At 33.3% G+C, this 16212-nt stretch overlaps 1 protein-coding gene across 1 annotated transcript in view; it reads right to left on the bottom strand.

The window, feature by feature from the left end:
- Window positions 1-334: 334 nt before the first annotated feature.
- The window catches only part of C3H14orf39 (chromosome 3 C14orf39 homolog), a 48467-nt gene continuing 32589 nt past the window's right edge, over window positions 335-16212 (bottom strand). Inside the window, exons 14-18 of the mRNA XM_058294933.1 lie at window positions 13590-13639; window positions 12286-12461; window positions 10466-10604; window positions 5461-5518; window positions 335-735 (exon numbers count right to left, since the gene is read on the bottom strand). Of these exons, the coding sequence (XP_058150916.1) occupies window positions 536-735; window positions 5461-5518; window positions 10466-10604; window positions 12286-12461; window positions 13590-13639 (623 nt within the window). The 3' untranslated portion in view covers window positions 335-535. The remainder of the gene's footprint in view (window positions 736-5460; window positions 5519-10465; window positions 10605-12285; window positions 12462-13589; window positions 13640-16212) is intronic.

Raw genomic sequence — 16212 nt, 5'->3', positions numbered from 1 at the left:
AGAACATAAATTCTTTGAGATTACTAGAGTATCCCTCTATATACTGCAGCGATGAAACAAATGAACACTAGTACTTTTTAAATTTTTTAGTAACTAAAGTTAACGTCAGCAAAAATTCTGCACAGTTATCACTGAAAGGTCTCCTGATGACCTGAATTCTAGCTCTTCTGAAAGCACTTGAAATACTACCAGAACGAAACTTAGGTTCTGGGGAGCATCTGGCTTAATATTTACAACAATGATTAATAGAAAAAGCATCAAATTCTACTAAAACTAATAAAACTTTTGCCTGAATATGATTTACAAATCAAAACTGAAATAAATAATGATCAATTAATGCTACAAGTAAAAATAAAATTAGATTTCAGGCTTAGTTTAAGTATTTAAATAAATATAATCAAATATGTAACTATGGTGACTCACTGTTTTAATCAACAAAATAAAAAGAATAGTCTTCATGTTTTAAGTAATAATGGAAATGTATGCTCTAGATAATTACAGAGCAGTAAAATAACTCAAGAAATTAGTAATTAGCTCAAAAAAAAGTAAATTGTGTTGTATTTTGTGAGGAAGATGAAAAACCTTTTAAGGAGGAAGAATGTGCTGAGTTTTGATCCTGTTCAAATGAAAATGGAAAACTAAAATCATCTTTTCCAGCTCCAAATGCGTGAGTTGAAGAGTCGGATGGAAAAGAAAATGTAAAAGCATCTTCTTCAGGTTTCCCAAATAAGTTTCCTGAAGAAGATAAATATTACAATATCATGTTATTCACATTATTTAAATTTTGCATAACCTATTGAATTACAGTATACCACATACAATAAAAGGAGTAACACTGAATTATTTATTTATTAAGCAAATCTTTAACCATATTCCTCTTATGTGCAAGGCACTGTCATTGGTACTATGGAAGGTTAAAATAGACTCAAACTTAAACTCTACTTTCAAAAATTTGAACTTGAAGATACAAATGTATATAAGGAACTATATATAATGTAGAAAGTGGGATAAAATGCCCCAAATAGAAAGAATAGCACAGAGGCTCAGAAACAGGCATGCGGGAAACGGACTTGGCCCAGTGGTTAGGGTTGTCTGTCTACCACATAGGAGGTCCGCAGTTCAAACCCCGGGCCTCCTTGACCCGTGTGCAGCTGGCCCATGAGCAGTGCTGATGCATGCAAGGAGTGCCCTGCCACACAGGGGTGTCACCCGCATAGGGGAGCCCCATGTGCAAGGAGTGTGCACCCTGTAAGGAGAGCCGCCCAGCGTGAAAGGTGCAGCCTGCCTAGGAATGGCGCCACCCACACAGAGAGCTGACACATGATGACAAGACACAGATTCCCGTGCCGCTGACAACAACAGAAGCGGACAAAGAAACAAGACGCAGCAAATGTACACAGAGAACAGACAACTGGGGTGGGGGGGGAGGGAAGAGAAATAAATAAATAAATCTTTAAAAAAAAAAGAAAAAAAGAAACAGGCATGCAAAGGCAAAATAAGGGTAACAGAAGTTGATTCAACTTGGCAGAAGCACTGAGAAATAATAAAGAGGTATAAAAGGGAATTACTGAATATGAGCTTGGAAAGATTACTGAATGTTCAACTACAGAATCCAGACTTTATTTGGTAGGTAAAAGGAAGACATTAATGAATTTCAAGTAGATACATGATGTGATTTGAATTTTGCTTTACAAGGATTACTCAGGAAGAAATGAGTAGAAAAGCTGGAAGAGAAGAGTGTCTAGAGGTGAGGACAAAAGAAAGGTAAAAATGTCAATTGCTCAGGGAAGAAGTGATGAAAGTTTGAACTTACCTATTGTCATAACAATGAGAATGGAAAAACTGCTGAATCTAAGAGATATTGCATAAATCAAACAAATTCCACCACTATTTATTGAGTAGCCATAATATACTATTCAGGGCTCTGTTAGAAACATTATATTGTTTTAAAGAAATTTTAAAAATAATCTTTATATATAAAATTTTTTGGTTGGTGATTTCTAGAACTGCCAATAGGAAAAACATTCTTTCATTTATAATATTTAAAACTATAAATATAAAAATATTTTTTCGACATATTAATTATAATTTTAATTATTACAAAGCAATAAAAATGTATAGTAATCCAAAGACTTATTTGAAACAAGCTTTTTAAAGCACTTATGCTTTCTTTTCTATAGAGAATTTAACTATAGCACAGTAAGCATAAAAATTTACTTTGCGCCACTGAAATTTTCTTATATTTTCTAACATTTTAATTATTTCACCCTAAAATAGAGCTGAGCCAATAAATAATAGGATGATGGATGTATGAATGAAAAATGAATGGATAGATGGATGGATGGACGGACCACCTGATTACCAATATATACATGAATTCTTCCTTTCCACCGTTCTCATCATCTCACTTCATTTTTCCATTGACTTCAAAATACATCCATAAAATTTAAACAAAGGAAAATAGCTGTAGCCCAAGTAAATGTAGTAAGAGTTTGAAATATAGTGGTATCAATGAAAACAGAAAAGAATGAAAAACACATATTTCAGAGAAAGAATTGAGAAAATTTGGTAACTAGTTGGATATAGTCACAGACACAGAGAGGGGTTACAGTTACCAGTATTGTTTGGCAATTAGAATAATGTTTGGCAATTAGAATAATGGCAATCCCATTAGAGACATCAAAAGGAAAACAAGCTAGAGATATGCTGAGTTACTAATGTCAACAAATGTCATAGACATAAAGAGATTTCAATTACACAACCAGAAATAAGGTACTAGAGTTTAGGAGAAAAGTTAATGGGGGAAGATATGATTTTTGTCATCACCTGTATTATAATACTGGAAAGCACAGAAGTTGAGTGTCAAGTGAATAATAGTGTCAAAGAAAAGAATATAAACAGAATAAAATTTTTAGATGGCTGATATTGAAAGCATGTCTACAATTAGTAGATTCCATCTGGTCTTACAGCAATAAATACCATTATGACAATGCCAAAATTTATGTCTCCACCCCACTGAAATCCAGATTCATATATCCAACTGCCTTCTGATTCTACCTTCAGAAAAATTTTTACATCAAACCTGACCTCTACTCATCACTTTGGCATCTACCACCCTATCATCAATTCTCATATAGATTATTTTAATAGATTCCTAAATGGTTCTTCTTGCTTTCATCCTTATTTCCATACCTGCTGTTTTTCATATAGTACCCAGAGTAATTCTTAGCCTGTCAGATCATTTCAGTCCTTTGCTCAAAACCCTCCAATTACTTCCCATCTCAGAACAAAAAAACAGCAAAAAACAAAAAACACCCCAAATCCTTACTGGTCTTTAAGACCCCACATGATTTGTACCCCTGCCAAACTCTCTGATTTAATCTTCTACAGTTTTCCCCTTCCTTATTATGAGGGACAGACTGGCCCAGCTGCGGTCCAAGCCATGAAACTCGCCTTAGAAGGGACAGAACTATGAGTAAACTCTAGATCCTACACACCCTTGAGTAAACTCAGGGATAGCCCTCATAGGAGCTGAGTCACTGGCTAAAGACAGTACACCTGTGCCAAACTGCCTCTTCGTCCCCTCCCGCCCATCTAGCCAGTAACCCTAAAAGCCACCTTATATAGACATACTGCTGTATCAACCAATCACATAATGTTTCCGCGTTCACCCTATATAACTCCCTTCTACCATTCCCTCCCCGGACTTGCTTGCAGACTGCGCATTAACCCGCACACATTGGCTTTCTCACTCCAGCTAATAAACTGTTTTGAGCATCTTGGCCAGTGGTTTGCGTGAGTCCCCTTCTGCTGACTAGTAGCCCCGGCCAGCAAACCCCGACACACAGCTGAGAAGGTGTGTCGACAACCGGCTGCCTACGAGGGCGATGTGAGGAAAGCTTCTCCTCCTGCCTGAGCGGCCACAAGCAGCTTGCCAGGTTCTTGGAAACAACTGGCAACATTATTCCATTCCAAATATACCAGTTTACCTGCTGTTCAATAAATATCCTAAGCATGCTCCCATCTCAAGGCCTTTGCACCCTCTTCCTGGAGCTTGTATTCACAGCTCCTTCAGGTCTCTGTAGAAATGCTGCCTTTTAGCAAAGCCTTCCCTAACTTCCTCGTAACACAGCAACCACCTTCCAACCCAAGTACTCCCTATTCTCTTCACTCTTCTTTACTTTTTTTCATAGCACTTATCACTGTCTGTAAGTAAAGAAATAACAAGAAGCTTGAGTTAATCCAAGCTTGCCTGGGAAAATTATCCTACAATCTAACTTCTTACAGCACTGTTTTCTTAGAATATACAGAGTTAAGATAACATGGAAAGACTTGTTTCTGCTTTGTCTGCTGTGTGGGACTGAACCTGAGTTAGAGAACCTGTGAGTTAGTCTATAGGCATTGGGCCTCAGAATATTATTAGAAACGGGGAGGAAAATGAGGCTGTAGCTTTTCTATGTCAAGGTGAACTACATGCACCATGCCTCTTACACTTAGCAGCCTTACATGCCCCATGTAGGTGAGATGCCAAAAGAAAGCTTATACTTGGGTAGCTGATGGGCCTCTTGATGAGATAAAGATGGTGTACCTGCTATTATCTGCTATCCTGTATCATTCTATAAATCTATGTAAATGGAGCATTAGATTAAAAGTCTATTGTATGTAAACTAGGGGCAATGCTCCAAATATGTTCATCAATTGCAATGAATGTACCACAACTAATGAAAGAAGTTGTTAACGTGGGGAAGGTGGAAGATATAGGGAGTGGGGCATATGGGAATCTCTTATATTTTTTTATGTAACATTCTGTCTAATCTGAGTATCTTTAAAAAATATATGTATATATATTTTAAAAGTCTATTTTAACATGAAAGTCTAACTGTCAATTCAACCCATAACAACTGCTGTTTAGGGCACCACCTAACATATTATATATTCGTTTGTCTATTTTATGTTTTTCTCACTTGACCATTAACCCTATGAGAATTTGGCATTATTGTCCACTGTTCTTTGCCCAGAGCCCAAAGCAATACCTAATATAATATATATGCATATATAGTTATATGTCGAATGAATTAACTAATTAAGGGATGGAAGAAAAATAAAGATCCAATAAAATGTAATCACCAGAGAGATGGAAGGAATACCAAAATCAACAGAAAGGAAATAAGAATAGCAAACTGTTTCAAATATTGCAAAGAGGCTTAATATGATGTTAAATGCAGAAAACCCATAACACTTGATAATTGGAAAGGCATTAGTACTCTTGGAGAAATCAAATTTTGGTAGGATGGTAAAAACAGAAGCTAAATTGCTAAAAGATTATCAGTGAGGGATGCAGAAGTAACAGTAGTTTTTAAAGAATAAACTGAGCATCTAAAAAAATTGGTTAGAAACAAACTAAATACGAAGACATAAAGTTGATATGTTTTTATATGTAGCAAACTTCCAATCACTTACCAATATCCTGATGTGATGAGAGAGGATTTAAATTTCCTGCAGAGTAATGTTCACTAAACTGAAAAATAATTTGCATGAAATATTACTTGTGAAATCCGTATAACAGTATACATAGCATTTATTTTTAAACATAAACCAAATTTTGTTTTATAACTTTTATATAAAACCTAGTTCTTCCAAATAAGCAGAACTAGAGTGCTCAAAATAGCAACTTTCTATATCACATACTACTGTACTAAAAAATAGATATATCTTCAAAACCTGTCAATTACTTATGATTAAAATAAAGTCTACCAATTTGATTCTGCCAATAGACAAAAATATGAATGGCAACATGTGCTGTACTAATGATAGCCCCTCCTTTAGACTACTAGTATGGCCTAAAATTTTGTCAACTTTGGCTTTAATTAAAGCCCTTTAAAATTAGACTCTTGGTATTGTTTTTCTGCCTATAAAAATAATAAGAACTATGATAGCTCCAAATTTTTTCTCTAAGACAGACTTTCTAAAAGAAAATGGAACTATGCTATATACAGGATAGTCTTTTGTCCTTTTTTTCTCTTCATATTGCCTTGTAATAAGTATTTTTCTCTGTTGCTATTCTTCAGAAATTGATTTTTTTATGGCAGTATTATATACTTTCATATGGACATACCATACAGTTTGGAACCATTTTTAAAATTTTGGACACTGAGGTTGTTAATTTACCTTTTATAAATTTTAACATACAAGAAGTTTAAATTTTTGTTTACAACCAAACCCAATTTCTTTTCTTTTGATTCTTCTTCTACTGTTTTTATGCTTAGATAATTGTTTCACCTATATTTCCTCCAAAGTATTTTTTTTTGTTCTGGCAGTTTGAGATTATTTATGAATCCCCAAAAGAGAAATATATTATATTTGTAAACTCATCTATTCCGGGTGTGATACCCTTTGATTGTATTAAATTCATAGATTTTAAGTTTACTTGATAAAATCAATTTAGGGCTTTTGATTTGACCACATAAGTAGGGCCTGACTCAGTTTGAGTCATTCATCCTAGCAGGCTGATATAAAGAGGCACTCACTCAAGAAGACACACAAGGAGAGAGAGAGCTCTGTCATGTTTGATCCTGGAGCCTAGGGAAGAGATGAGGCATTTGCCTGATAGTTTGCAGCTGAAGAGAACAGTGCAGCTGAGAAGGCCTGGAAAGAAATGAGCCCTATGCCAGAGACCAATAAAGAAAGTCCTGAGAGACCAGGCAGAGATCAGTGGCCATCTTGCTTCAACATGTGGCAACTGACTTCGGTGAGAAGACAACCTTGAGTTGGACTCCTGAGGGTCTTATAACTGTAAGCTTTTACCCCAAATAAATACCCTTTATAAAAGCCAACAGATTTCTGGTGTTCTGCATCAGCACCCCTTTGGCAGACTAACACAATGGTTAATATTTTTTATTGAAGTTAATGTATTTGTAACTTCTACTGGTGTACAGTGAAAAATGGGTGCCTAATTTATCCTTACTAATCTGTGGTCCCATCTTTATCACATTCTAAATTCTTTTATTTTGGAACTTTCTAGTCTTTACCATTGATCAGTCTATCAATTCTTATATCATTATCACACCATTTTGATTACTCTAGGCTTATAGGATTTATTTATTTATTTCTCCCCATACCCTTGTTTTTTTTCACTTCCTGAGTCTATCTGTCTTCCTCGTTTCTTTAGGAGGCACCAGGAGTCAAACCTGGAACCTCTTATGTGGGGAGTTGTCTAATCACTTGAGCCAACCTCTGCTCTCTGCTTTGTTGTGTCTCTCATTCTGTTTTTCTTCCCCATGTCTCTTGTTGAATTATCTTGTTGCATTAGCTTGCCACGCCTGCCAGTCATGTCAGCTCGCTATCTTCTTCAAGCAGCACAGGGAACCTCCACTCTCTACTGTGTTGTGTCTCCCATTATGTTCTTTTTTTCTTGTGTCTCTTGTCATATCAGCTTGCTCTGCCTGCCTGTCACACAAGCTCACTGTATTCTGTAGGAGGCATTGGGATCTGAACCAGCAACCTCCCATGTGGTAGCTGGGAGCCCAGTTGCCTGAACCACATCTGCTTCCCTACATGTTTTAATATGTAGAAATATAAGTTCCCCCTCACCAATCTTCTTTTTTTGTAATCTTCTCTTATTATTAATATCCACAGATTCTCTAGTGATATCCTCTCTTATATCCCTAATATTGGTAAATTGTATTCTCTCTCTTTTTCTTTATCAGTCTAGCTAAGGGTTTACCAATTTTTTCAAAGAACCAACTTAAGCTTTGTTAATTTTCTGAATTGTTGATTTCATCAATTTCTGTTCTTATATTTATTTGCTTCATTCTACTTACTTCGAACTTACTTTGCTCCGTATTATAGCTTCTCAAGGTAGAACCTAAGACCAATGATTTTAGACCTTTCTTCTTTTTTATCAATGTGATTATTTGAATTACTAAATTATTTAAAGCCCTGGCTTTGCTCTGGCTTTGTCTGCATCCCATAATATTTTATATGCTGTTTTTTTAATAATCATTTGAGTCAAAGTATTTTCCAATTTTTCTTGTGATTCTTTTTCTTTGACCCATGGTCTAAGTATTTATACGGTTTTCCTAAATAACCTAGTTACAGATTTCTAATTTAATTCCATTGTTGTCCAAAAACATATTCTGTATGATTTCAATCCTTTTGAAAAGAATGTACATGCTGCAGTTGCTGGATGTGGTATTCTCTAGATACCCATTGGTCAAGGGGGTTGATGGTGGTGTTCAGATCTTACAGATCTTTACTGATTTCTTTTTTGGTATAATTCTATCAGTTGCTGAGAAAGGGTATTAAAAATCTCCTACTACGTTTATGTTTTTGCCTATTTCTCCATTTAATTCTGTCAGTTTTTGTTCCACATATTTTGAAATTGTTATTAGGTGCACAAGCATTTATGATAGTTATATCTTTCTGATGAACTGGCCCTTTTAACATTATGAAATGTTTTAACATTATGAAATCTCTTTACTTCTAATAATATTCTTGGTCTTAAAGACTACATAAAATGATATTCATACAGCCACTGTGGCCTTTCTATAAAGCTTTTATTTTTCATGGTATATCATTTCCATCCATTTAGTTTCGACCTGTCTATCTTTATATTTCAAATGTATCTCTTGTGGATAGCTTATAGTTGGGTATTGCTTTATTATCCATTCTGACAATCTCTGCCTTTTAAAAAAGGGTTTAGTTCATTTATGTTAATATAATTATTGAAATTTTTATTTTTGGGCTTACCATTTTACTATTTCTTGTCTGTTTGTTCCCTTTGTATTTTGTTATTCTATTCCTTTTCTGCATTCTTTTTGATTAAGTCTTTTTCTAGAATTCTATTTTAATTTATTACAAATTTTCTTTTTGAAATTTTCTTGATTATTCTTGACCAGTTTTTTCCCCAAGAAAAAGTCGTAATTATTTTGTTAACCATCTCTCCCAACCTCACACCACAAAAACAAAACAAAACAAAAATTAAAAATAATCTTGCCAGGATTCCAATTAGATTTGAACTGGATTAAATCTCTACATTATTTTGAGAAAAAAAATACATCTTCACAACATTTTCTTTCTATACAGGTACTTCATATACATTTCTATATATTCAAATAGGTTTTGTTTTTGTTTTTGATTTTGAGGTACTGGGGGCTGGGGATTGAACTCAGGACTTCATATGTGGGAAGCCAGTGCTCAACTATTGAGCCACACTGGCTTCCCTGAGTTGGTTTTTTCTTTTTTCTTTTGCTTGTGTTTTTCTGTTTGTTTTGCTTATTTTTTCAAGAGGCATCAGGAACTGAACAGGATCTCCCATGTGGGAAGCAGGGGCTCAACTGCTTGAGCCAAATGATTCCCTCAAATCATTTTTAAAAATAAAGTTTTTATGATTTTCTTATCCAAAATGTACCTGTTTCTTGTTAAGGTAACAAACACATATTTTGCATTTATGTTACTTTTGTAAATAAGAATTAAGCAACTATTACAGAGAAATGTTTTTTCATGCCTGGCACACCCTTTCTAGGAATTGCCTGTTTTACTAATAAACATTAAATAAAAAATGAGACAAAAGCTGAAGACATGAAATACTATGAAATGTATAGTACTATATCAAATCCATCAATAAATTTCAAATTACCATCACTTAATATGATGTAGGGGGATAGGAATAGAACATTCTAATCCATATAAAATTAGCTAAATTTGTCTAATTTAAATAAGCAATAATAGTATAAAATAATGGTTGATACAGAGCATTACAAAATGGCTGGTATTTTTCTAAGTCTTTAAGTATAGAAATTCATTTATATTCATAAATCCTATAGTAATAACTATTATTATTTCCATTTCACAAATAAGGAACCTTAAGCACAAAGAGTTACTGACCCAAAATCCCAAATCCAGTATACAGTCAAGTTGTCTGCCTTCAGAATCTAACCTTAATTACTATACATATTTTTACTGATAAAATAAAGCATGTCTTACCAGTAAATGTGCAAATAAATACTTATCATAATTTCTACTAAGGAAGAACAGAAACCAACATTAGAAGGCAGTTATTAAGATCTTTTAAAATTAACCAATAATAATTTTGCTATGTAAAAATATGCAGTTGAAAAGATCAACCTATAACCTGGAGCATTTTCCACATTGAGAATATGTGAAATTGGTTTAGCAGTTAGATATATTAACTATAAAGCCAAATTCATTTTTAAATTGTCTCTAACTGCAATTTAAATCATCCCCACCCCAAAATTCTATTTATATGAGTAGATGTTAGTTTGGGGGACCTGAGGTTGAAAGCAAAAAGGTAATGGGGAACTGTGTTATATTATCTGTACTCACACAATTTTCAAATTGCTTTTGTTTTGTGTTCTGTTTCATGACAGTTTGGTACTAAAGAACTAAAATTACTTGAGGTTCCAATGTGTAATTTTTAAAAATAAACTTTGGCTTATCTTATTACCTGATCTGATGGGATTTCTGAATCAAATACAGAAGAATCAAATAAGTTCAGTCCAGGTGATCTAGAAGTATAATTCATAAGAAAAGAAAACCCAGGGGATTCCTTCTGAGCTTGACCTTCAGGTATTGTATTTCTATTTCTGTTATGGAAAAATAAGAAAAAATCAAAATTACAAAAATCCACTATTAAACATTGGAGACTGGTGACCACCATAAGCAATGTCATAAAAGTAAGAATTATAGTGGGGAAAGGCAGAAATTAGTTACTGAATGGACAAACACATGGAGAGAAAATTGTTTAGAGTGAAGAATAATGTTAAATAATATAGAACCATCAGTTTTGGAATAATAATAGTTGATACCTATTGAGAATGTACATTGGGCTATATTCCACCTATTTTCATAGGCATTAACTTATTTTTCCTCACAATAACCCCATGAAATAGACGCTTATTACTAATTTCCAATTTAAACAGAGGATTTTAATGCATAGAAAAATAATCTGTTTAAAGCTATATAGCCAGTAAGTGTTAGAGTTGGGATTTGAATGTAGCAAATCAGATTCAAACTCGAAGCTTTTGACCCCAATGCTACCCTGTCTCCCAGATGTTGAAAGTCAGTCACAAGAGTTTCATTTTGATGAGAAGCCAGCCATTACAGATTGTCACATAAGAGAATTAAACTATAAAAGTAATGATTTTGGAAAAATAATTAGACAAGGCAACATATAACCCAGTAGTTAAAAGCAAGGACTCTAGTTTTGAATCTCAACTCTATCGTTGACTAGCTGTATCACCTGTGGTATTTCCTTACCTATAAAATAAGGATAATAATATACCTATACCTTATAAGATTGTTGTGAATATCAAATGAGTAGTTATAAAATGCTTAGAACAGTGACGCACATAATTAGTGCTATATACCTGCTTGTTAAATAAAATAGAAGTCTCAAGATTACTGCCATAACTAACTGTCTGACCATGAATGAGTCACTTAACTTCCATAAATCACAGGTTTCTCATCCATAAGACATGGAGGTTTTAGTATATGATCACATTCTTTTTTAGTTCTTATATTTGATGATAAGTTCCACTTTGAACATGCTGTGATTCAGTAAACAACATGACATTTAAATATAAAGATCTTAAAAATATAAGTGGAACATAGGTGAGCGATGCATGATGAAAAGAAATGTTTGGCCTGTGTTTAGAGGAAATTTACGGTTCAGTGTTAAAGAAGGGATTGAACTAAACAAAAAGATTAAATGCTGAACTATTTTCTTGGCTGCAGACTGCAGATCTGAGGTTTCCAAAGTTAAACAGTTAATCTTGATAGAGATATTTATGTCTAAAAAGGTTACTTAATGATAATTCTTGCTTCAGGTATTACAACATATGGAAAAATGACTGCTGGAACATTAATTATTCAATGGTAAATCCACACTCTATTACATCTGACACTAGCTTTTTAGCTTCACATTTAAAATTTTTCCACAATGTTTCTGTCCTTTGAAAAACCTTAAATCAATCTACTATTGATTTATACTTAGGATTTATACTATATACTTAGGATCTATTCCATCTTCAGTAAAATGTTACAGGAAAAATAGGGAGGAGGGTCTGAGAAATAAGAATGATAGAACAGTAATAATTGTTGAAGTAGAGGTCCATTATACTAATCTCTCTCCTTAGTTAAGTTTGCAATTTTATATGATATAAGCTTTTTAAAGTTACAGGTATTCCAGCATTTTACTATTTCTATCAATTAGTTATAAAAAAACTTGGTATATAGATACATTAATGATAATTATTAAGATCCTACATTTCAAATGAAGGAGTTTTAGAAAACTGTAATTTCTCCAAAGATTCAGGTGTTTTCACAACTTCAGTTCTTAAAAATATAGGAATTTCAGGAGTTTCTGGAAATTTTTCAGCCCTTTCTTCAGCTTCATCACTATTATTTTCTTTTTGCTTCTCAAAATGTTCCATAAATACAGCCTGTAATTTTGAAGTAACAGACAACTGAAAAAGTGAATGTTGTTACTACATTTTAAAAAATCACATATATAAAAATATGTGAAGTGGAAATTACTATATTAATCCATGATCTCATTATCATTTAGACAAAATAATTGAAATAAGAATAACTGGTGAAGTAATACCAAAATAAACTATGTCCAAAAAATGGAAAAGTATTTTTATCTAATTTCCCCCCCCCCCAGCTCCAGCTCCCCCATTCCTCCCTGAAAGAATATATGATTATTAGAACATACTCAAAACTGAGGGAAAAAAATTACTAAGAATGATTTTTCTCTTAAATTTTCTACCTTAATCTCTAGATAAAGAACTGTATATGCTAATTTCTTAAAAGGGAAAAGAAATTTACCCTGAAATAATCTATCTCATTCTATTCATGTTCTTTGTACTTTCTATTTTGCCCTTAATAATCTGTTATACTACTTTCTCTGCAAAGACTGAGGACCTGTATACTAAATTTGCCTTTATCTTATTTTGTAGGCTAGGAATCTGATTTCTCTAATGTTTGTTACACCAAATTCCACTATAGAAACAATTTGTTCCCCCTAATCATTGCCAAAATGATTAAACAGTGTTTTTCCTGTACTACTTTACAGCAGAATACTATTGTATTGTTTCTCTTGTTTAAACCCTAAATAGCTAGGGTGATACAGCTCATAATTTTAAGTTCTGTTGATTGACTACTTAACATTGTGCCTACATCTATCATCAAAGCTTTCCAATATTATAAAATATTTTTGTGGCAACCACTAATCTTGAATTGCCAGTGCAATATGTTCAGTTTCACCAAACAAAATTTTTTCTTTTCTTCAGTCATGATTTAGTTGTGGCCTCAATAAATATGGTCTCTTATTAAATAGTAACTTTTTTGCATATTTTCATATAAACTTCTTGTGGCTTCACTTTTGTTATATAAAACTGCTATAAGGGATAGAATCTGGAACACCCTAGCAACCTGATTACTGCCTAATGACTTCCAGACCTCACGTAAATAATCTTAATTAGATTAAGTCTGATATTAAAATGGAAGCAGAATATTTTTAATTGGAGCATTTTGCTTAGAGATTAGAAATCAAATACTTGACTTACCTTTGACTCTCTTAATTGTCTTACTGTCCCTTTATCTCCACTCTCAGCATCTGTTGTTAGATGAAAATAAATTATTTTTTTTCTTTTTCTTGTAAAATAAAACCTATTAGTTGAGCCAATATTTGACTTTTGTTGACCTTCAAAAATGAAAATTTAATACTGTTCAACCCAAAACATAAAGAATACAAGAATAGTTTAATAAACAATTATAAGAATAGCATCTAACCACCACGAAGATAAAAAATTGGGCATTATGAACACCCCCAAAAGGCTCCATACTCCCATATCCTCCTCCTCAGGGGTAACCACTATCCTGACTTTTGTGATAATAATTTCCTTCATTGTCTTTATAGTTTTATCACCTATGTAAGCATCCCTAAATAATATAGCTTATTTTCCCTGTTTTAAATGTTACATGATGAATAACATACATCTCGCTTTTTTTGTTTGGCATATGCTTTTGAGATTTATCCATATTGCTGCATATAACAGATGCCAAACAATTTTCCAAAGTGGCTCTATCAATTTTGTTTGTGGCAATTAGCCATCCTAAACTACCTCAGCAAATCATTCAATCCCATCAGAAAATAATTAGCTATGCTTACAATTTAGCTATGGTCTAAATATATAGCAACAATAATTCCTACCAATTGTTTATGAGTTTTGCCCTACACTCTCATCAACACTAAGTATTGTCAGACTTTTTGTATCTTGTTAATCTGGTGAATGTGTAATATTTCATTTTGGTTTTACTTTGCAGTTTCCTAATTTGCTGAACAATATTTTCATGTTTATCTGCCACAAAAGTCTCTATTTTGTGAAGTATCTTTTCCATATTTCACAAATATTTCTAATTGTCTTTTTCTTCTCGGTTTGTACATTCTGTTATATGAGTTACAGATATATCTGTCAACTTTGTGACTTGCCTTTCAGTCATTTTATGGTATATTTTGATGAACAGAATTCTTAATTTTAATATAGTCAAACTTATCAGTAAATCCTTTCTTACCTTGAAGTCATGAATATTGCTATTTTATCTTCTGAAAGATTTAGAGTTTTCCCTTTCGCATTTGTTATTACAGTATTTTCAGCACTTATTAGCTTCATCAAAAGATGGATCTGGAGATTGTCAAGGAGTCTTTTTTCTTCCAAGATAATTATATGCCTTCTTGGGTACAAAGTCTCACCATACATTCTGAATGGCAGCTAGGCTATGGCAGATATATGCATTTCCCATATCTCTGCATTGGAGGCACACTGTTTCTAAAGAATTTTTATTCCCCCCTAGTCTAAAACTCGGTTTGGCATATAAATAGGTGGAACATATTACTTGTGTTGATAAAGATATGAGCATTTCTCCCAGAAGAAAACATGGGAAATATCCATCTACATGGAATAAGAATATTGTGCAGAATAAATCCTATACCAGGGGTGAGAGAAAAAGACTCACAGTATATTATACAACCACTCTGACTATGCATATATTTACAGAGGTTTTATACTGCCAGAATGAGGCATTTATAAAACTTCAAAATAAGCATTACTAATCAATATGTGACAGACAAGAATAGGTAAATACATCTGTAACCTAATGAATGGAAAAATTTTTATTCATTATGGGTTTACCAAATAAGTATGTATACATAAATGCACATATATATATGCAAACATTCATACAGCTAGGATTTTAAAGGGTGTGTCAAAGTTCCAAAACTAATCAATGATAGGATAATTAACTGATACACATACATCCTGTGACCTTACTGTGATTTTTTAAAAAAAATTGTGACAACATACATACATACAACACAAAATTTCCCATTTTTGCCATTTGTTAAATGTACAGGGGTATTAATTACATTCAGGATGTTGTTCTACTATCACCACCATTTACCACTAAAACTTTTTCATCACCCCAAACAAAACCTCTGTACCAATTAAGCATTAACTCCCTATTCCATACCCCTACTGCACCCCCTGGGGTAAGCTGTATTCTAGTTTCTGACTCTATGAATTTGCTTATGCCAGATATTTCATATAAGTGGAATCATAAATAGCTGTCCTTTTATGTCTGATTTAGGTTACACAAAAGAATGATTTCAAGTTTCATCCAGGTTGTAGCATGAATCCAAACATCATTCACAGATGAATAATATTCCATTGTATGCATACGCTATTCATACATTTTGTTTATCCATTCATCTGTTGATGGACACTTGAGTTTTTTTCACCTTTTAGCTACTACAAATAATGCTGCTATGAAGATTGGTATGCAGATATCTGTTCCAGTCTCTGCTTTCAATTTTTTGGCAGATATACCTAGAATGGAATTGCCATCATATGGTAATTCTGCTTAGTTTTTTGAGGAACCACCAAACTGCTTTTCCATAGTGGCTGCACCACTTTACATTCCCACAAACAATGTACAAGGAAGGGTTCCTACTTCTCTGCATCCTTGCCAACATTTATTCTGTTATTGTTCTTTTTAAAATAATAGCAATCCTAGTGGGTGTAAAGCAGTATCTACTGTGGTTTTCATGTATTTACTCACCATTGGTATATCCTACTTGGAGAAATGTCTGTTCAAGTTCTTTGCCCATTTTGTAATTAGGTTGTCCTTTTT

This window comes from Dasypus novemcinctus, chromosome 3, assembly GCF_030445035.2.
Source record: "Dasypus novemcinctus isolate mDasNov1 chromosome 3, mDasNov1.1.hap2, whole genome shotgun sequence".
Taxonomy (NCBI): domain Eukaryota; kingdom Metazoa; phylum Chordata; class Mammalia; order Cingulata; family Dasypodidae; genus Dasypus; species Dasypus novemcinctus.
This window is presented reverse-complemented; position numbering and strand designations above follow the sequence as displayed.